Source organism: Filicampus tigris, chromosome 1, assembly GCF_054856515.1.
Source record: "Filicampus tigris isolate MCC_2025a chromosome 1, RoL_Ftig_1.0, whole genome shotgun sequence".
In the NCBI taxonomy this organism is placed as follows: Eukaryota; Metazoa; Chordata; class Actinopteri; order Syngnathiformes; family Syngnathidae; genus Filicampus; species Filicampus tigris.
Window position 1 is genome coordinate 38,389,642 of NC_141217.1, and position 22,677 is coordinate 38,412,318.

The 22,677-nt window shown below is 42.9% G+C and overlaps 1 protein-coding gene and 1 long non-coding RNA gene across 5 annotated transcripts in view; one reads left to right on the plus strand and one right to left on the minus strand.

Moving 5' to 3' along the window:
* Positions 1–562: 562 nt before the first annotated feature.
* The window catches only part of LOC147153999 (prickle-like protein 2), a 35,799-nt gene continuing 13,684 nt past the window's right edge, over positions 563–22,677 (minus strand). Inside the window, exons 2-9 of one of the 2 annotated variants that reach the window (XM_086039081.1) lie at positions 12,045–12,229; positions 9,722–9,835; positions 9,465–9,602; positions 6,920–7,123; positions 5,430–5,616; positions 4,861–5,015; positions 3,551–4,364; positions 563–3,462 (exon numbers count right to left, since the gene is read on the minus strand). In XM_086039081.1, the coding sequence (XP_085895207.1) occupies positions 2,525–3,462; positions 3,551–4,364; positions 4,861–5,015; positions 5,430–5,616; positions 6,920–7,123; positions 9,465–9,602; positions 9,722–9,835; positions 12,045–12,176 (2,682 nt within the window). In that variant the 5' untranslated portion in view covers positions 12,177–12,229 and the 3' untranslated portion in view covers positions 563–2,524. Of the gene's footprint in view, positions 3,466–3,550; positions 4,365–4,860; positions 5,016–5,429; positions 5,617–6,919; positions 7,124–9,464; positions 9,603–9,721; positions 9,836–12,044; positions 12,230–22,677 lie in introns of both variants that reach the window. The other variant, XM_086039071.1, reaches the window with a different exon arrangement.
* Positions 7,971–20,354, plus strand: LOC147154000 (uncharacterized). 3 transcript variants are annotated; one of them, XR_015087958.1, is made up of 6 exons: positions 7,971–8,124; positions 8,227–8,249; positions 8,468–8,624; positions 16,824–16,905; positions 17,241–17,370; positions 17,681–20,354. It is a non-coding gene; the product is annotated as an uncharacterized LOC147154000 (long non-coding RNA). The 3 variants fall into 3 exon arrangements; XR_015087957.1 differs by having other exon boundaries at positions 17,241–20,354; XR_015087959.1 differs by lacking the exon at positions 8,227–8,249 and having other exon boundaries at positions 17,241–20,354.

The window sequence follows — 22,677 nt, forward strand, 5'->3', positions numbered from 1 at the left end:
GGTTTCATTTGTTTGTTTGTTCTCAGGAACACCTGGAAATGTTGAAGTTTGAGAACCCCAAATAATTATTTGAAGGAGTACTTTTACTTTTACCAGAGTCATTTTTTTTAATTCAAGAAAAAGTACTTTTACACAAGTGCAGAATGTCAGTACTTTTCCCATCTCTGATTAAACGGCAATAATATTTGCACGTAATGTTAACTAAAATTGCCAAAACCCTACCTCAATGGCGCATGCTTTTACCAATTGTGCCTTCCGCACAAGAGGTGTACTGTACTGTACGTAAATTTCTTGCTTCTTTTAGATGCAGCTCAATTTTAATTGACCCTGTCAGGAAGGTATTCAGTTCGTTTATTATTGGGGTTGTACTTTCCAATCGTGTGAAATTGAACTTGTGTTATGTGATCAGAAAACCCTTCCGATTTTAATGGATGACAAGAGCAAGTTCTGAGTGGTCACTGTCTCCAAACCTGAAGTGATTATCGCTCAGATGGTACAGAAGACTTTGCCACACAAGCTCTGAGGGGAATCACACTCAAGATGAATAGGAAATATGCATTAGTGGTTGTTCATAGAAGTCCACTTTATTTTAAGTATGCGACAACAACAAAATGACATGCAAGTATCCCTATCTCTACATGATATACAAATAATGATTCTTGAGTTACAAAATATAGAGATATTTAAGACTATATGTACATGACATTTACATGACTATATCCATTGCGTTAATATATGTATTAACAGAGCTGGGCACTTGACCCTTTTTTGCCGGTCCGTCCTCCGTCCGCCACCTGGGTATGCTTCCGTCCTCGTGCCTCTGTCCTTATTCATAAAAATGATCGTCCTCCGGCCCCGTCCGTCCTTGTCCTTTTAAAACGCTTCCGTTTTTACATACACTGTGTCGGTCCGCCCCCCCAAAGCCGCCCCCGCCCCCCAAAAAAATGCGTCCATGCATGACATTATTTCAAGCTCATTAGTTGGCTAATTTCCTATGCACATCCACTTACCGGCTGGGAGCATCGTGAGTGGATCAAATTGTTTACAACTGTTTAACTAAGATAGCTTTTTAGCTGCCAGAAACCACCGTTGTGATGTGCTGATGAAGATGATGATGATGAGGAGGAGGCGGACCAGAGCAAGCCAGGGGACATCACGAGAATATTTAAGATTGCGCAACAACACAATACTATTGAATTTTGTTGCACGTTTTCACTTTTTATTGCGTTATTTCGCAAATAAAATGATGATTGCAAATTAAGGCAATGCTATTTTAGGAGGAGAACGAACGTCATCCACTTCCGGGTCATAGCTTTCAGTGTTTTTTTTCCCCTCATCGGTGACATGGGCGTCCACTAGAGGGCAGACTATGCCTGTGAGAACAATACTGCAGAGAGGGAACGCACATGAAAAAAGAGCACTCCAGTGTTGTGCAGTCTTAGCAGGCAGTCTTCCCTTTTAAAAGAACCCAACACAACACGTCAGCCGGTACTTGAATCGGTTCGGGATGATTAGAGGGGCGGACGATAACCTCCCTCCGTCCTTGCTTAGTCCGTCCTTTTAAAAAGAGTTGTCGTCCGCCGTCCGACCGTCCACAAAATGGGCGAATGCCCACCTCTGTGTATTACTATATAAACATTTAATAGGTATTCTTTTGCTAGATTATTATTTGCATTATTTGTTATTCTTTTCTTTATTCTTAGCGTTATTATCTTGTTCGTACTTGTCTATAAGTTACTCTGGAAAAACAAAGCATGTTGCAGAAGAGAAAACGGGACCATACCTGACATTACTGTGCCTGAATGGTCAAGGAGCAGAGGCCACCCAGCGAGCGCTCTGTCCTCGGTAAAGCATGGAGAGTTGGCTATGCAGAGCACAAGGTTCAACAGACTATTTGTACATGGTGCTAACTGGGCTAGCGCGCTAATACTCCATTCCAGCAGCGTTCGGATTTCACAGAGGTAAAAGGGTGACACAGCTTGGAATCCAGCAAGTAGCCGTCGCTAGCCCGACACAACTTGTGCATTGTCCACATTGATACATCAACGTCAAAGCCTTAGTTTGACCTCTGAACTGTGACGTCACTCCAGTGTCTTATTCACCTGTATAGCAAATCTTCCCAGAACATGGACACACGCACAGACACTCACACGAGTCGTATTTACCTTGACCACATTCATATTTAGCAGTCAAATGAAGCGGTGCTTCTTCTTGGTACTGTCGGCAGGTTGGCATCCAACGTTGTAAACATTCCTTTTGTTTTGTGTTGTGTAAGACAACTGAGCTTCCTCTTGTAGTTAGATCATTCTGTGTAGGTGTACACAAACACTAGCCGAGTTGTGTAAGCTCACAGCATGAAAAATAGGCCTAATGTCTCTTTACGTCCACCCCTACACACACACTTTTATCTGTCACTATCTCACACTCAGCTACCCACTCTCTGTTGCTTTTATTGTCTCCTCACCTCTCTCTCTTATCTCCTTCACCTCCCTACTTGTGCCCTCACCATCATCTGTGTCTCAATTTATGAAATGGTGCAGTTTTTGCTCTTCCTCCTCTGGCGGGCATGCAGCTGGCCATGAATGGGTCCGTGCAGAGGTGCGTGGTGGCCGCCCATTCCAGAGGGGCTGTAGCGGTGGCGTAGCTCCTCGTTGTTGATGTAGCACAGCTGCACGGGGCGAGGGATCGGTTCGCCCATGAAGTAGCCCTCGTTTTCCTCCGATTCGGAGGAAGAGGAGCAGCTGGAGCACCACGGGTCAGCGGCTTCCACGTAGCCGTCGCCCCAGCACGGCCCGCCCAAGCCGACAGGTTGCCAGCCAGCGTTTTGCAGGGTGAGTTCGGAAGTGGTGCGGGGACACGGCCGGTGGGGCTGCGGTCGGCACGCGCCCGGCTCCGGCCCAAACAGCTCCCGAGCGGCGTGGCCAGAAGGGAAGCGATCGTAATCCTCCTGGATGCGGCGGTACGGCAGCTCCACCGTCGGAGTGGGCCGGTCAGCCGCCAGGTGCAAAGCGTTGTCGGAGCGAGAACGGCGGGAACGTTTGTGGTGGCGGGCGCTGCGGTGCTGCCCCCGATGGTGTTTGCGATGCCTCGGTCGAGGCTGCTGTTTCTGGGATGCGAGGTCCTGCCCGTTTATGAGTCGACGGGGCATTCGGTCGCTCATGGGAGCCATCCGCAAGTTGCCACTGCTGCCCATCACCCCGACACGGCCTTTGCTATCAAAACCCAGGGGCTGTGGGCCGTCCCAGTACTGCTGTGGGTAGCCCACTCTGTGTGGGGTGTACACGTTGTTGTTAAAAGGACGAGAGGAGGACAGAGACTCCGTGCTATGGAACTGGACCGACGAGCTAAGCGTTCCCATGTTGCTCTTTTCGGACACATTTACACCAGAGTCCTTGCTCAGATCAGGCATGGAGAACCTGGACAAATTCTCCTGACGCTTGCTGACCCCGTCCAGAGAATTGCCTGCTGACAAATGACAAAGCACATTTCACATTTGCATCCCACTTGGAATTAGGGCGGAATGTGCACGCTGCGCACGAGAATTCTTTACCTGTAGCATTGGACACGGTGAGGGAGTCCACGGAGCCACGAGGTGTCTGTTCCAATGGAGTCAGCGGCTCATTGAAGCTCATGGCATTGACGGGGTTCCTTCTGGTTAGTGGCGGCCTTCCGTCTTTCTGGAATCCATGAAGACTGATGCTCCTCTTGTCAGAGAATCCATGGTTCTTGCTTGACATCTCGTTGAAGCTCATTTGGGTGCGTAGCTTGTTGGGCCTGAACTCATCCTGGCTATGGTGGATCCAGTTATCGTTAAAGGAGTGACCCCTTAGGGCAGCCATTGGTGTCCTCTTTGCATTGCCTTGTTCTTTGCCCCAGGAATCAGGCCTCTTTCCGGGGTTGACGGGACTCTGGGCTGGAGGGTGAATACTTGAGTTGGGATTGTAGCCCTGCCTGGCGTTACACTGACCCAAATGATGAACAGATGTGGTGGTGGGGGAGGATTCTCGCTGGGGGCACTCAAAGGCAGCAGGGACATAAGGCTCATCTCGGCTCATCCACACCTGGTTGAGGCTCGGAGCGCGGCTTGGAGTGCGGCTTGGAGTGCGGCTGGGCGTGCGGGTAGGCGTCCTGCTCGGGGTCTGGCTGGCTGATACGCTTAAGCGGTCCATCTGAACAGTCAGCGGATCGATCTCAGCCGACAGGCGGTCAGGCATCGGCGGAGCGACCGAATGGCGGGCCTCGGCGTTCCTCCGCTCTTGCTCAGCATTCCTGCGCTCCTTTTTACCAATCTTGGTGCTGTGGCGAGATTCACGGGATCGGGCGCTCTGGAAAGCGGAGTCTGACGAATCGGACTCATCTGGATCCTGATTCGAACAACAAAACAGTCGGCAACTGCTAATAAATGGGACTCACTAGAGCGGTGTTCCCAACCTCCATGTGCCGTGCGAGATAATCAGGCGCTCTGCCAGAAATGCTCCAATTTCCATTTTATTCCTCCCCCCAAATGATTATTCATTTACCATAAATAATAAGCCTTTTTCTCATCTTTCTATGCCCTTGGAATATAGAGACAGGCAGAACAATTAAAATGCTCTTCCACTAAATGGCAGAAGGTACAATGAACCTGTGTTGTGACTGATTTTAGCAATTTAACCGGTCCTGATTTTAACATACATTTGAGAGTAAATCAAGACAAGATTGTCAGTATTTCAGGAGACTCGGTGTGCTTCTTGTGACATTTTTCTTCGTATGTGTGTTGGGAGACTTTCCCAGTGTAAAAGATATGTCTTCTCCATAAAGGTTGGGAAACAACGCCCACGAGTTATAACTGCTGACACTTAGTCAATGACTACGTATTACCTGTCCAGTGCTGCAGGAGCGTGAGCAGAAGATCTGTCCCTGCTTTGGCAGGAAGGGACGACCCAGCAGAGAACGTTTGCAATGAGCGCAACAAAAACATTCTTCAGTCGCGTGCCAGTGCTGTCCATCGTATGTCATCTGGCCTTGGTCAATGCCTTGACGCGACAACACGCGGTGGATAACAACACAAGTTTAGTTTCGCAGTCGTTTGAATGAATGGTCATGGATTGGCATCGATGAGAATGACGGCGCTATTCCGATGAATCTGATTCAGATTTTGTTTTCTTTTCTTACACGGAAAACACTTAGCTCGGTTTATAAGAAGCAACAAATATACGTCTCCAGCCTTGCTGCTAATCTCAAGCGAGTAATAATCATTCACAGATCCCATCTGGATACAAGATTGGGTCGCACTTAATAACCATGTGCGTTTCGTTGCCCTGTCTCCGCCTCACCACAGCTGTGGGCTTACAGAACCCACTCAGGAGGTTTTCTCGGCTGCGAAATAAACGATCATGTCTCGGGACAAGGTCGGGTCATTTTGATCAAATGAATCACACTTTGCTTACCTATATGCTCTCCACACGCGTCGCAGTACTCTGCGTAAAGGGACTCGAAGCAGTTGCAGCAGTGCGGCCGTCCATCCTTCATGATGTAGCGCTGGCCGCCCAGGGTGGTCTCGCACTCGTAGCAGCGGAAGTGCTTCATGTGCCAGTGTCGGCCCTCCGCCTCAGTGCACTCGTCAGCAAAGATGATCTGCGTGAAAAACACGTTCATTTCAATTCAAAGGTCATTTGGAACCCAAGGGACACGTCATTGTCGGCCCTCTTTCTTCACATTTCTTTCCACTTCAAGTGAGGGCGGGGGATCCATTTTTTTTCAGCCATGACACCTGACTACTCAATTTCATTATGTTTTCATGAAATCCATCCATTTTCTTTACCACTGGAGTCAGTCTATGCGTATATGCATTTGACCACATATAGCCTCATCTCCACCGAAGCCAATCACAAGCCGATACAAACAATATTTAGCTCCGCTTGTGCTAGAAAAGTAAGCAGAAAATATGATAATTATGCGAGACAGTCCAAGAGAAATGATGTCACCAAACTGATTGCTGAGATTGGTGCCAAGGCCTTTTCACACTGCATTTGGTTTTGCACTTTGAAATTACTCTGCCAGCACGTCGCCAATTGGATGGGCCCTCCTGATGTCACCATGATGCCCCGTCTCGAATAGAACAGTTTTCTATTTGAGGACATGTTGCGGGGCGAGCAGGCATTCCGTCCTCAAGTGCTCGTATTAAATACCTGATAATTAGATTTGTCAATGGCGTGTTGCTACGTGTGAAAATGCCTGAAATGGTCAAGTCCGCGGAATGTTGGTTGCAATCAAGTCAGTCGACAAGATCTTGAGGATAGCAGTAACAATGAAGCGAACTGTGCAGTCAATGCGACGGAGTACCCTGAGAAAACCCACATAAGCTTGCACTGTAAAAAAAAATTCAAAATTTCAAGGCAACTGACTTTGAGACATTTTAAGTTTGGTAATTCAATTAAATGTTTTTGTTTTGGGGGGAAAACTGTCTCTCTTGCATTTCATAACAAAGGAATAAGAATTTCCATAACTGCACTAACATTGTTGTTATAAATGTTAGTAATTTACATTTTAATGTTTTTCCAAGTTAAATTACTATTTTAGGTCCCAAAAAACATAATAATATGTAATAAGTAGGTTATTTCATTCCCAGATTCAGAAGCCCAAACCCAGAACTATGAGGTAAATGTGCTAACCAATTCGTCCACCGTGCTGCCCCCATTCTAAAAGGAGTCGTAATATCGTTACAAGACTTTAATTAGTGAAAAGTGCCACGGACAAGTTGTTGTCGTGACTTGCCTGCTTGCCTCACATACGGTGCATCAAAACACAAGCAGATTTTCTGAGACATGGCAAGAACACTGAGCCATCTTTTCACACCAGACTAGTTCCAACCAGTTCCAAATATCGGAGCATTCAGCCTTTCCCAACAGTGAAGGGCGCCAGGCCCGGAGAGGCGCACCTCATCACAGGCACAGCAGCGGGGCTTCAGTCTCTCGGCGTGGTGCCGGCCACAGTAGAGCTTGCCATCCTGGTAGAAGTAGATGAGATCCACCAACATTTCCTCGCACATGCAGCAGACAAAGCAATTTGGGTGCCACCATTTTCCGTGACCCGCCCTGGCGGCAAACACCACAATGTCGCCTCCCTGTATCTGACCACCGCACTGTTAGGGAGGAAAAAGGGAAGCAAAGGGTTACACAATTTCATTTAAAAAATCAAGGAGAAAATATGAACAGTCAGCGGATCGATCTCAGCAAAAATGCTTGATAAGAGTGTAGGTGCTTAACAGTTTGATTAGGGATGGGTGTATCTAAATCGGTACGCACACTCCACAAATTTGGCTAACAAGTAAGAATTGGTGAAAACGTCACTAAGAACACTTAAGACACAAGTCGTAGCGCTTGCTCGCTACCTGGTTTGTACTAGCGTCCAAACGTTTACATACACAAAGTAAAAAGCACAACTTTCAAAATGTGCCACATACTTTACATTTTACTTTGACTTCATGGTCAGAAACTGTGGGCGGGCCAGACGTGACCCCGGGCCATACTTAAACCCTGGTTTGTCATACATGGTGGTAGTTTGCTGGTGTCACACGGCAAGGAAATTAGAGACCAGGGAAATGGTGTGGCGTTATTTCACGTTACTTGCTAAAGTTATGGAACGGTGCCAAATGTGTGAGAAAAACAGTTTTGCACAGCTGGCAACAAGGCAAGCAATTTGTTGTTTAAACACCTGAAGACGGCACATTCCTGTGTAACCCCAGTTAGAAATCCTCGTTATACATGTCCAATTGCGATTAATAAATAAACGACTACATTCTAAATGAGTAAATAGTAAAAGAAATATTAAGAATTATTGAAAACATACTGTGATAAATATGTGAGCACCCAAAGTAAATAATTCTCGAGGTGAATAATTTTAGTTTGAGAAGTAGTATTGTAAACTCTGCGTTGATAATAAAGTTTTTCAAAGTGCCCCTCCCCCACCGAGGAGTCTCCTATACCGGAGCCAACCGGATTGAGCTGGTTCTTCAGACGCAATTGCTAACAGCCGTTAATACACATTGTCGAACTTCTAGTGGTGTTTCTTCGACTGAAAACTTTGATTTTTACCTTTACCCGAGGAATGGTGTGATTATAGAAGGACTAGAACCATAACTAGGTGAGTTTTAGTAAGTTTCCTTTTCTTAACTGCTTATTGTATAGTGTGTGTTACAATGCACTGAGCTCCATCTAATTAAGCACTTTCGTCGTTGACGTGGAGCCTCTAGAGAACAATACCTTGAAGTGAGTTGTGTTTTATTTTCAACATTTAATGCCTCTGTGTCACATATTTTTACAATATTGGTTCATTTCATGTGTAAATCTGCCAGTGCGGTGGTAAGCGGTTTAGCGCTTAAGAGCAGCTCCTTAAACACATAGCCTTGTGACTGGCTAGATGTAGATTACATAACATATTTTGTTAACTGAACTAAATTTTATTGTCCCCGTGGCCTGACCCACAGGCCAGGTTTTTTCCCCTCTTGGAGAAACCTTTGGATTTGAATAGTTTGTGTGAACCCGAGTGGCGAGCTACCAACAATCTACAATTCCTAGGACCCTTACAGGACGACACCTGATCTCATCTTCACTTCACTAACTTGTTCCTACACCAAGGTCGCGGTAGGAATTGGATTTTCCTTTGCTTCCTTTGGATTGACTAAACTTTGAAAACGCAGTGTGTGCAACCTAACGCAAAGAACATTTGAACATTGTTCTGTTATTGCTTGTTATATGCCATTGTTATTGTTTAGGATTTTGATATTGTGTATTTTAAAGGAGTACTGTACTCAGTTTGATGTATCTCTATAAATTTCAGAAAGTGACTTGGGTTAACCTAAAAGTGAGCGCAAACCTAAAATTAAGCAAATCCCATTAGGGTTATCATCCAAAATTAGATAAATTGACCGGTCAATAAACTAAAATAGGGTTATAAAATAGATTGAACTCAAAACCTCTTGGTAGCTCCTTAAATCAACATAAGGTGAATTATAAAAAAGGGCAAGCTTTAAGGTACATAATGCAAATTGATGTGCTCATAATATTTGTTCTGTTATTCGTCATCCTATTTTGCTTAACTATGTAAGTAATTCTGTATGTATGTGTGAATATCAGAAGTCTGCACACTTGATTGAAACAGTTAGAAAATCCTTATTTTATGAGATCAGCAGAATGTGGATACGTGGCAAAAGCTTTCCACGGGGCGAAGGGTGGCCGTCACGCAACTAAACATAATGGTCAACTTGGCTGCTTATTGTGAAATGATTTGAATTGAGTTCACTGTCACCATATCTTAAGTCCGTGTTTGCAAGTTAGAGCAAAAAATGGTCCAAACGATGGCTCAACCTTGAAAAACCTGTCAGTCAGGTCACTTGTACCTCAAGGCGCCGCTGTACAATTTTTCTTAAGCATATGGTTTCTACCACCATCATCTTTATAGGAAGCCTTTTGGATTCTTCATACCTTATCACAGATGGCCCCATTAATGGTCAAGGGGAAAGGACGGACGTTGCCTCTGCCCAGGTTGTCCTTCTTGCGTTGGTTGCTGAACAGCTTCAGTTCTCTTTTCTCTTCCTCATCCAAGGAGTTACAGTAGCGCACCTGGACAACACACCAGTCCAAAATATGTGGCTCCCACGTGCGTATTCAAGCCAGACAGACTACACGGCATCATGTCGACCACAACAAAGAGCACGAAGGATTCTATCGTTAGCCTTTACCTCATTGTCGTGCGGTGGCAACTGATGCAGCAGTTGCTTGATGCGGTATTTCTCCCCAGGGCTGTTAATATACGGGACCTTCTCTTCGGGTAAGGAGTTGTAATACTGATGCACCTGATACAGACAACAGGATGTGTTGTGTAATTATTCACTTGGCACAAAGCAGGGGAAGGGTGCTTGTCAAAGTATGTTGTCACAAACCCCCTGATGCACTATTGAGATACAATTAAGAAGGTTACAAAAATGAATAGGAGTTAAGAAGAGTGTTGGGCTGGAGTTCACGACACTCTGGACTGGTTGCCAGTCAATCACAGGGTACATACAAACTGAAACAGACAATCATTTACACCGTCACTGAGTGGAAACTGAACCCATGCTGCCTACATGTCAGCTGAGTGTACCACTACCAGTGAATCAGTAGTCAGATTTGGAGGATTTTTTCCCCATTCATCTTTATTCACATGTCATTTAAAGTGGAAGTCAATGCAAACATTTTTTTTCAAGAATATGTTCTATGCAAGCCCACTGGTTGAAACATCGCATTCTGATAAATACTGCGTTTGTGGACTAAGTGTTAATCCACTCGTTTTTAGCCATCTACGGGGACGGCCATGTTGTCTTCTGTCGACTGAAAATGACATCACTGCTCACTACGACCAGACACGGCTCAGATTCAGAAAACAGGTCAGCTGTGATTGGTTGTTCTGAGCAGTTGTGTCATTTTCAGTCGACAGATGACAAAATGGCCGCCCCCAGAGATGGCTAAAAACGAGTGCATTTTGCTGCTTAATCTATATTCCACAAACTTAATCAGAATGCCGTGTTTCAACTAGTGGGCCTGCTGGGAACATATTCTTGAAAAAAATATGTTTGGGTTGACTTCCGCTTTAAGGCAAAACGAGGGCTTGATTTTTGTGATAGGCCTAAATCCTGCGCGGCACGTGGAAGTGGCTCAAACCCAATGTTGGTAATTTCACAGAAGAGCGCGGCCTGGCAGATCTGGAGTGGTCACAGTCAACTTCAATCATGGCCAATCAAATTGGCTCCTTTCATTCCCTTTAAATCCACGTGCTAGTCGCACACTAGTCTTGACATGGCAGAGGCACATCTGCCATTAGCCCCCTATTAACTGCCGCCCAGTGGGATGATTAAAAAATATACAACAGCGATTCACAGGGTTTGATGCACACTGTTTGCAGATTTATGAAAGAAATATATCGCCTCCCTAAATGTTTATTAACTGTGGTTGTCGATATTGCAGTTAGAAAACCCCCAAATCTCACATTAAAATTTTTGTATTCATTCCCATAGAAGGTATCCAACCAAGCATGTCAAACTCTTTAGGAAAAGCTCACTCAGTAGAAGGGATAGAAACTCCACTTTGACGCTGGAAACCTCTTGAAAATGCAAAATGTTATCATAGTTTTATTATGCCCCCTCCCCCAGAGTTAAACAAAACGTGTTTGTCAAATGTGACAACGGATCTGATGAAAGTAACACGTACGCTATCGTCTTCCCCTGCAATCGATGAAATGAGCTTGGTCATGCATACGATTAAAAGGAACTTAAACTGCAAATGAGCCCATTGTGGCACCCGAACGCATAAACTCATTAACACACGTTTTCAATTAAATGTATCCACTCATTCATTGACGTGAATGACTTTTATTCCTTTGGGTTTCATTTTGAAAGGCAAGTTTCAAAGACCGAATCCCACTGAAGGTAGGGATCGTCAATTCATATCCGAGGTGATGTGTTTCTGTCACATTTCGATACAAATTGCACAGTTGCTTCTGGGCGAAATTGCTTCTTCGGTAGAGCGATCCAGGCGGCATTTGTTCACTGCATCACAGACTCAGTTCAAACACTGTAATCAGTCAATCAGTATGGGGTTGCTTTTAAACATTTGGCCACGCTTGTCACAGTGCCTGTATATGAACTGGGTTACAACACAGCGTCAGCTTTAACATTGCCTCCCCAAAAATGTCTTTACCATTATTCTTCCACGAAAAACCTGACAGCTTAGTTGCAGTGATTTGTTGGACCCCGCCCCACCTCAATCACCCCCACCAATGGCAACCCAGATTCTTAAAGCACCATGAAGGGAAACAGTGAATTTAACCATCTTAGTGTTATTGGGGAAATGCCACTGATCGCCCAAATAATTAAATTCCTCTTCCTGATTTAGTTCAATTCGTTGCAGTCTGGCTCCGGCACAGAAACACATTAGCTAATGGAGTATGCACGACTGGTGGCAGTGTCAAATGTCAGATGAAAACGCCATGTGAGTTGAAAATGAATAAGGAGGAAATTGGACGTGTACCTGCTCCGGACTGAGGCCGGGCGGAACCCAGGCGTATTCCTCCAGAGCGCATCCGGAGTCATCATCAGAGGTCGAGTTCCTCTGGAAGTCGTACATCAGCTTGGTGATGGTCTTCTCCATCTCCAGAGACATGGCTGTCACAACATGCTCTGTTGCACGCGTTGCTTCGGGGGAGGCTGGTACACCTGGTAGTGACCCAGAGAAAAAAAAAAGAGGAGTCAAAAATATGAAAAGAAGAGAGGAGAGGAGATGGCAGCGCTTTAGTGTTTATCTTCTCCGTTTACAAGGTAACATGTGGACCACAAAGATTTAGCGGCAAACATTAAATGCACCAAAATGTTTGTGGAGCCCGCCAAATTCCACTGCCAATTCTGCAGTTGCCCACTAACACTGAGGAACCTTTTGCGTTTTTATATTCAACGGCTGGCACGGATGAACTGGCTGGCAAACAAGGAAAAGAGAGAAGATGGCACTGGCACTGCATTTTGTGTTATGAGACCTTTAAATATGAAAAGATGGAACATTATGTAACACACACACACAGATAGATAGATAGATAGATAGATAGATAGGGGAGGTATAAGTATTTTATTTTATTTAGAACATCACATTAAAACATTATACCATTGGCCTCTTCTTCAGAAAGCCATTTCAAATTTCCAAATCCAAATCTTCTTTTGGGGCTCGTTTTTTTGGGGGTCAACCTGTATATGATAAGCGGCTTGGAGAATGGATGTTTGGAAACGTGTGTGTGCATGTGTATGTATCTGAAATATCTCTTAATTTTGGAATTTTATTTTGAAATATATAAATAATATTATTTGTGGAACAGGAAGATGTACTGAATGAGCAAAATATTTTCAAGAAATGCGGAAGGGGCAGTAGTCACGTGAACTATCTCTTAAATATGTGAAATTTATTGTGAAAGTCCCAGGAATTTTAAACTTAAAAGTGTGAAATTTTTAGAAAACATTCTGAAGTTGCAATGGTTTGAATTGGTCACGAAATGGAGATATACATATTTTTTTGGAGGGGGCGATATCCAATTGTAGGATAACTGTGAATTTCTGAAAATTAATACCCCAGGCTGTATTAATTTTTGGAAACTTGTTTTTTTTTTTTTTTATGTTTTGAATCAAGTTGAGAATTATGGGAGTAGAGTAGCAAAAAAGTGTTGAGAATAATAATAAAGAATGTTGTTGTAGCATATACAATAAAGCATATATTTTTAACCAAAAAACACATGTTGACCTCTGCCAACAAGGTAATGTGCTTCGGTTGTGTGTGTTTGTACATTAGCAGAATTCCGCAAAAGAAAAAACACTATACCAATTTCCATGGGGGCCATGACAAAAAAGTGAAGATTCAAGATTTGTTTTTACTGCTGTAACAGTTGTGCCACAATGAGTCCACTGAAATATGAATATGAAAAAAAAGTCATTTTCCTGGCATGCAGAGTATAGAAGGGGTCTTCCACCACAGACTAAAATAAACCTCCCCTACTGACATTTGCGGTTAACAAAATCCTGAACTTGAAGTTGCTCTTTTGTGGTTGCTTTTGAAAGCAGCTAAATGCAAGTTACACAGTACAAAGGTGCCTCGAAATATGAGTTAAGTCCATTCTGTGAACACGCTTGAACTGAAAACAATTGGATCTCAAATCATCATTTCCTACCGGAAAGAATGGCATTGGCATTAATCCAGCACCCACAACAACAAATGTATACAAAAATTGTAATAAAGCGTATTTTAATAAGGACAAATAGCGCTTCATGATGGTGTGTTTTAAAACCACATACTGTTATGACATAATTAAATAGAATTAAATATGACCAAACGTTTTTTTGTTGCAATGCCTCAGTTGAGTGGCCATTATGCTTCTCCCTCTGGTGTACCTCACCTTGGCCACCTAGGAGGGCGGCATAAGACGGATATACAGTACAACTCTTCCTTGAGGTGTTAATATGAATCACACATGAGTCAGTCATGCCTGGATGTCGCGGTCAATCATATTGCAGCTTACCACTCATTCAGATTCATGAAAATGCTTCTCCTCCTCATCAGTTAGGAACTAATATTAGTCATTCTACACAGAGGATAACAAATACATGACTGTGACTACTGTTGCTGCACTGTTTGCGTTGAATCCGTTGCTTATTAACATAGATGCTAAATAGTGTTAGCATTAAGCTAGCGGACAGAAAGGCTAAACTTTGTGCTTGTTTCAAAATACACAAAGTGTATTTACTACTTTTATGATTTATTTACAAGTAGTTTGACAGTAACTCTCACCTGGGAGTGACATTAAACAGCTTTTTTGATGAATTGCCCCCAATTTGCTAAAATGCTGCTCAGTATAGTGAATGTTTAGTTCGCTGCCCGTCTGTCACCATATAGCGCTTCCATCACTGGCAAGCCAAAGCAAAAGAAAACAAAAAAAAAACAGCCAGCTCATATCTTGAAAATCTCAGTGGAATCACTCGTATCTCAAGTCACCACTGTATGTTACAGACCATGAGAGATTAAAGTATGTCATTAAAGTATTCCCACACAAAGTGATTCCACACGTGACAGCAGATATTTTCATGCAATGAGCCAGTCTGTCGGCCGCTGTACAAGCAGAGCTGAAAACTGTTTATCCCTCTAACATGGATGCTGTTTATTTCTTTGTCAGCGAAGATTGCAGGTTTGCAACCTTGAGCCTGAGGCTGTTCTTCTTTAGTAGAGCAATGAGAGTGGGCCCACTGGCAAGCAAACAGCCCGTTTGGCAGCTCGACATCAGTTCAAATGGAACTTGCCAAAATGAAACTCAGATCACTGAGCGGCTGAGGAGCAGAACCACATACCTGTATACCGGTAAAAAAATGTTTTTAAAACATTTACTTTCCAATCCTCTAACAGACCTCTCTTTGTCTGAGCTAGTTTCAGTAGACCGAAACAAACTTATTAGCTTTCACTTTCAAGTGTTGTCTAACGTAATTGTTATCAGAAAGCAGATAGTGTCGTCAGCAGATATTGTCAATCAACAAAGAAGCTGCACATTCCACAGCTGCTGTTGGTTTAAAACATCTGAAAGTTAACGCAGATTGTAAGACACCACATCATGTTGACAAGATTTACATTTGGTGTTGTAAAGCTGCTTTTGTTGGATTGCTAGCTGTCTGCCAGGGCTGCACTACTCAAGTCCGGACTCGACACGTTTTTTTGTTGTCTCGGACTTGGCCACTGGACTCGCAAAATATTTTTATAGACTCAACAGTGTCCAACTTTGTCTTTATTCCTGAAAATGAACGTCCCCTATAGCTATATCTATCTATCCATATATTTGTGTTCCTTTTGCATATACAATACAGCATGTGTGTATACAGTGGTACATCTACTTACGAACAAAGTCTTCATACGAAATTTTCAAGTTACGAAACGCCTCAACAGGAAAATATTGCCTCTTGTTACGAAAGAAATTTCAGGATAGGAAAGGTAAAAATACAGTATGGGCTGCTACTTGCAGCTCCAGGGTTTCCTGAACGCAACATACTCATAGCTGCTCTGCCATTGGCTATTACCTAGCATATTCCTGGCATCCCATTGGCTAAGCGGGACCGCTACCGTATGTGTCTTATGTGTTTAGATAGATAGATGGATATGTCTATGCAGCGTCCTCGTCATTTCCCCCTTGGGCCATGAGGTGTTTCGATTAGAAACGAGGAAAAGAAAAAAAAGGGGAAAATTTGTTTTTTTGTCCGTACAAACAAAGCAAGAGATAATAGAAAAGTACGAAAAAGGGATGCGTTTGGTTGATCACGCCAAAGAATATGACCGTAATAAATCGACAGTCGCCACGTTATTAAATTAGTTCTTTACAAAACGCCGGGCAAAAACCACTTCAGAGAGAGAACATGAACCAAAGAGGGCAAAAAGCGATGAGGACAGCAATTAACCCATTAAGCCTGGGAGCGCATAACCACGTTTCTACCACTAGACGCTGTTGCGCCTTTCTACCTTTCAAACCGGGGGAGCGAATACGTCACCGTCCTTTTTTAATCCAATTCTCCGTCTCTGAGCTAATTTGATGCATCAGAATATACACGTGACGGTGTTGCGAGACCGCAGAGGATGTCGTGGAATTTTTTCGAGCCGTAGATAGGCTAATGGCGGACGCCGGGAGCTCTGATTAAAATAAGTAACGGCAGTGATATATAGACGTCGTGCACGACCAGTGGAACCAGTCGAACGTGATATGGTTTGCAGACAATTACGATATTGACATCTTTGTAACAGAATAGAGGATGGTAATTACCACTCAATTTCTTTTTAATTAAAATAGTGCTTCTCTTGCACTGAGATGTTATTTTTACATCTTCGGTTGAAACAGTAAATAATAATACATTCTGCCTGTGTGAAAGCCACATGTCTAAGCTCTTTAATTCTTTTGGAATTATGTTTCTGTCTGCTGCAGGGGCTGAGATATGAATCATTTTGTAAGTGTTGAATTTCTGGGAGAACTTAAGGTTTTCAAAGGTAATTCCAAAGGCGACCGACGGTTTTGGGGAGCTGTTGAGAAAGGCGCTTCCGGCCTTAATGGCCTTAATTATTTTTTTTTAAGCAAAGCTACCACACCACTCTATTTGGCTCATAGGTTTGCGCCTCAGCAGTTTTTAACTTCATCGCATGTCAATGCTTTTTCCGCTTGACATGACGTGATGACTTATTCCACTTTTCTTAACAATGACAAAAGGGTTTTGAAACAAAAAAAATAACATTGTATAATGTGCTTTACAGCAGCGGTCCCCAACCACCGGGCCGCAGGCCACTTTGGACCGGGCCGAGGTGGGCCGCATAGATGAAAGAAAAGAAAAAAAAAGTACAGTACTTCCTGTTTATTTATTATCCGAGGCTGAAAAACATTTTATTTTGAAAAGTGACCGGATTCTCTCCGTTCCATCCATCTACGACCGACTCTTAACGCATTTCAAGTTTTGTCCGTCACATAACGGTAATATTAAATGCACGAGCTAGCAAATGAGTATAATAAACAGATGTATTTGGAAAGTTTCTTGAATAGTTACAGTCATAACATTATTGTCTAATGTGCCAGAAAGTGCAACATGTTATGATTAAAATAGATAAGAAGGAGTTTGGGGGGATATGAGCTGAGCGTTAAACAGTGGTTCATTAAAAATATCATTTCATTTTAAGGCTCTGCTTCGACCATGGCTGGAGATCATCTAAACTGGACTCCAGCGAGAAAGCTGAGATGGTGGATCAGTTGGTGAAAAGACAGAAAAAGCTGAGTTGCCGTAGCAACCAGTTGGTGTGCATCATCTCGGTATGTGAAGACATGCACGCGTTACTGATAGAACATGGAAGTGTGCGCACAGACTGACTTGTAAAAATGCGACTTCTATGTTCTTCGTCATGCGTTATTGGCGGCATATAATGAAGGAGGCGCCTGCTTGAGGCGTATCATGTTTTACAGATCATAAATCCCTCTTTCGATTCCTCACGATTTGTCTCGCCTCCCGTTAGATCCAATCAGCACTGCCTTCATTTACACATAAATTAACGCCGATTAATCATCATCCCTAAGCCCGAGGGGAGATGAGAATCATGGGAAATCAGGTATCTTTTTGTCTTAGAAGGAAGATAGGGGGACGCTTTGCGCGTGAAGATCGACTACAGCTGGAATCTGTGCGAGAGAAAAGGCGTCGGAGGACATTATGGATGTGCAAAGGGAGCAAAGTGAAGAGAAACAATGAAGTGAGGGCTGCAGAAGCAGTTTTAAGAGCAACGCTTTTTCCTTTTCACGTGTCATGCTTCACCCACCTCCCCTCCGCCCTTCCTCCTCCCATCCTCATGTGCCTCTGACAGCCTCTGTGTGGGTGTGCATGAGAGAAAGAGATGGAGAGAAAAAGCTCTTATTTATGTAAAAGCTGAGATCAGAGGAGGTGCTGGGCTGAAGCGCACAACCTGACCGAGGCTCTGTTTTACCTCCTCATGCTGAGAGCAGCGCTTGTCCAAATGAGCATTGATTTGGAATCTTCTCATCTGTTACTACCACACAACAATTTGACTTCCTTATCTGGCTTATATGTCCTTCCCTGTTGAAGAAAGACCTTTCTGATATCAGGCTTATATTAGGTTGAGATCATTGTAGTTAGTTTTTGTTTTCTTTTGACTTCTCTTGTTTAATTTCAGTTAGTTTTTCGAGTGGGTTTGTTAGTTTTTATTGCTTTTTATTTGTTTCCCCTAAAATGCTTCGTTTTAGTTCCGTTTTTATTAGTTTAGTTTTGTTAGTATAAATCAGGGATGGCAGTTTAAATCCTGGAGGGGGGGGGCTACAATTTTTCATCAGTGTTACTGGGGGCCCACATAGGACTTACACCCTTCCTTACCATATTTATGACAAATCGCTATTTTAAATATGGACCACAAACGTGCATATACATGCAAAGTATATGCTCTTTATATATTTCATTTTTGATAGTAAAATTTTCAATGCATGTATACAACCCAACAACAACAAAAAAGCATTTTCCTTTTATTTCATTAACAAAAATGTTTTTTCCAATTTTAGTTTAACACACACGTTTTTGGTCATACATGTGAAAACCATCACTATTACCTGACTGTAGTCTTCTTTTCCTTTCAGGTCATAGCGATAGTTTACACATTTATGACAAAAAGAAAAGAAAAAAAAAAGAAAAGAAAAAAAGGCTCAAAAGAAAAAAATTCAAACCCGCACAATTTTGATTCGTTCTCACAAGAAAAAGATTCAAACCCTCACAATTTTGATTTGTACTCACAGGGAAATAATTAAAACACAAATTATTACTATTACGGATATGAATCGTTAATCACACACATGTCTTCTTGACAGCTATCTTACGAAGGAAAAACAACCAATCAGCGATTCAAGGCGTCAATGTACTCTCTGCATTGTAAAAAATACAAAAATCCTTATGCCTCCTTTGTCATCAACTCAGCATGAGAGCAAACAGAAGCCGACCGAAGAGAACTCAGGCAGAGTTCTGTTATAGAAACACTTCCTTACGAATAAGCCATGCTGGTAATGGTAGCACCCGTGGCTAACGATGGCTCGTTTACAATGCTAATGCTAGCTTAGTATCGCTAGCACTGATCTATTGTTGCCATTTTCAATGGCCATGTTTGGTTTGAGAATCACACTTGTGCACGGTAGTGAGGGCGTGGCTTTGGTCAGAGACCGAGGGGGAGTAGTGAAGTGAGGCTACTTTCAAATCTTGCTAGCAATAAAAAAACACCCCAAACTCCCCATTTAACTCAGTAAAAAGTAAAATAATGAATGCCTTTATTAACTGCATATCGAGCATATCCCACATTATGCTTGAGCACGGAGTGAGTGTTCAAGTGAATGTTTGTGATCCACAAAGGAGAATGCAAATCATCTTGATGTTTTTTTTTGGTTGTCGGCTAATCTCAAAGCTGCGTGTCGGCAATTGTTTCATTGTAAACAACTGCTGTGTGTAATTATCATTCCAACACATGGAAATTAATCGGCTCTCTCCTGGTGAGGATTGAGCAACATTCAGGATTGATGAACACTCTCAAATTACTAGATATGTTCTTAAAACAACTTGTCCCGATGCGATCTAGTCACGACGTCACACTGCTCGTAATTGCAGCGCTCTGACGCAACACAGTGTCCTCACGCATCACGTCCGCTAAAAAAAAAAAAAAAAGTGCAAGCACGGTAAAGAAAGAGGTTTACATATTTTCTGCTTGCTCGTCATTTCTTTAAATGCTTATGCGGTAAGAGTGGCTCAGCTGCCCTGAGGCCCTTGTTGCAAAACTCTTTAACATCAAACACTTCACCAATATGCTCCCCGGAGATGCCCATGCCGCACAAATGCATGACGTGACAAAGTAGACAAAGGTCGATTTGTGAAAAATGACCGCTTTATCCTGAAATTGGATGAAGGTTGGTGATGCTAGACTGAATTGAATGTTTTCATCGCCTTATTTCATCTGTTTACTCATGTTTCTTACTATGACACCAAGCTATGAATCCAAATCCCAATGCAATATGAAATACTATTGCTCAGCTGTGCAATAATACACAAACAATATAACTCAAAGTTATGATGTTTTTAGTTGTGTTATGTGTTAAAGAACTGGGAAGAAAACATTTAAAGCAGAAGTCAACCCAAACATATTTTTTTCAAGACTATGTTCCCAGCGGGCCCACTAGTTGAAACACGGCATTCTGATTAATTTTGTGTTTGTGGAATATAAGGTGGCCATTTTGTCTTCTGTCGACTGAAAATGACACCACAACTGCTCACAACGACCAATCGTGGATGACCTGTTTTCTGAATCTGAGCCGTGATTGGTCAACGAGTGGATTAACACTTATTCCACAAACGCAATATTCATCAGAATGCCCTGTTTCAACTAGTGGGCTTGCATGGAACATATTCTTGAAAAAAATGTTTGCGTTGACTTCCGCTTTAAACTGTATTCCAATTGTTGTTGTTAACTTTTGTTCCGTACAACACAGCGTATTTTGAAGTATAAAGCAGTGGTTCTCACACTTTTTACTCCACCTATAAAATACTTGGAGTATACACTCCAAATCCCAACATCATGACCAAAATACAGTAGACTTGAGCCTTCGTCAAAACAGAGGTAGAGGTTTTTTTTCCTAAAAAATTTGGTCAAATGATTGTAAGCCACTGTAACATTACGCACAGTTTGGACATCAACAGATCTTAGATATTGGGGTCCCATCCCCCAAAATCAGAAGTGTGTGTGTGTGTGTGTGTGTGTGTGTGTGTGTGTGTGTGTGTGTGTGTGTGTGAGACAGTTTCAGCAGTGAGTGAGAGTGAAAAAAAAAAATGAGCGTGTGTCAATTGTGTGTGTGAGCACTTTTTAGTACAGAGTGAGAGCGTTGCCTTAGTGTGTTTGAGAGTGTTTCAGTAGTGTCTATGAGAGTTTTATTAGAAAGTGAGAGCTATTTAGTAGGGTGTAAAAGTTTCAGTAGTGTATACACAGGGAAGGAAACAGTAGTGTGTGACAGTTTAAGAGTGTGTGTGAGAGCATTTCAATAGTGTTTGCAAGAGTGAGGTGAAAGCTTTCCAGTAGTGTGTTGCAGTAGCGGGTGTGAGATTGTCTTGGTACTGTGTGAGATCTTTTCATTAGTGTGAGAGAGTATTTCAGCAGTGTGGGTGTGAGACTTTCATTAGTGTGTGGTAGAGTGTATCAGTTGTTTTTGTGAGTGTTTCAGTAGCGCAAATGAGGGCGGGAAAGAAATAAGTAGTATGGTTGACACAATTATAAAAGTGGGTGAGAGAGTTCAGTTTGTGGGTGTGAAATGTGTGTGTGTGTGTGTGTTCATATGAGAGGTAATCCTGTATTATGTCCCGCATAGTCTCTCATTTTCCTACCAAGAATGTTGGTTGAATTCCAAATTGTACAAGATTTCGGGTGTTCGACTTTGCAGTGCTTTGTTATTTGGAGGTTCCACTGTAAATGAAACGATGAATTATGTCTAAATTTCGATTGATTTTTTTTTTTTTTTCTTAAATGCCGGGCCAGTAATGCTGCAGCGACCGCATCTGTGTGTAATCCATCCTCCCTTCTGACCTAGCAGCAGATTCAAATGCCAACCCGTGGCCCGTCTGCCTGCCTTCCTGAACTCACTTATGTTTGATTAATGATATTAATGTCTTAGAGATGCACGTGCAATCCTCTCAAACACTCCTTTGACCTTTGCATGTTTGTGCACGTTAATGGCCGCATCGGAGACGGTCACCGAGGTGTCAGCCTGCCTGAGGGAATGCATTAACACCCGCAGACGCACTTTGATGTAGTGTTGGGTCGTTTGCGAATGATTCGTTCAAAAAGAACAAATCATTTCGGTGAACGTTAGCGAATGGATCACTTTCTTAAGTCATTTGTTCTTTTTCTCAGTTCATTTGAGCTCAGCCACGTGCATGTCATCAATCTTTGCGAACAACCAATCAGCAGCCAGCATCAAATAGCGGAGGGATTATACCAGGCGTGTCAAACATACGGCCCGCCGGCCGGAACCGGCCCCCAAGGGAGTTCGATCAGGCCCGCAGGATAATTCCATCCATCCATTATCGATACCGCTTCTCCTCACAAGGGTCGCGGGGTGTCTTGGAACCTATCCCAGCTGTCTTCGGGCAGTAGGAGGGGGATACCCTGAATTGGTTGCCAGCCAATCGCAGGGCGCAGGATAATTTAAATGTGAAAAAAAATGCATAAAAGGCACGGAATTCATATTTTGAATTCTAGGGGGCACACTGTTTTGATTAGAGTAGAAGACAACATTGTTTTGATCAGAAAAGAAGACAACAGCAGCCACTGAGAGAGATCCAACACCGCAGACGGTATCAATGCGCCATCTGCTGCTTGTTACGACGTTGTTTCTCTACCCCTCCCCTACATTAGCCAAAATGTCATTATCCAAATGGGGAAAAGTAGATATACGCAGTGTAGAATTTTCAATGAAAAATGAACCACGTCCTATTTATTTATAGAAATGCTCGGAAAACCTTTGTGCTTGGTGTGTTTCGCTATTGAAGAAATATAATATTCGACGCCACTACAAGACTCTTCACGGTGAAAAATA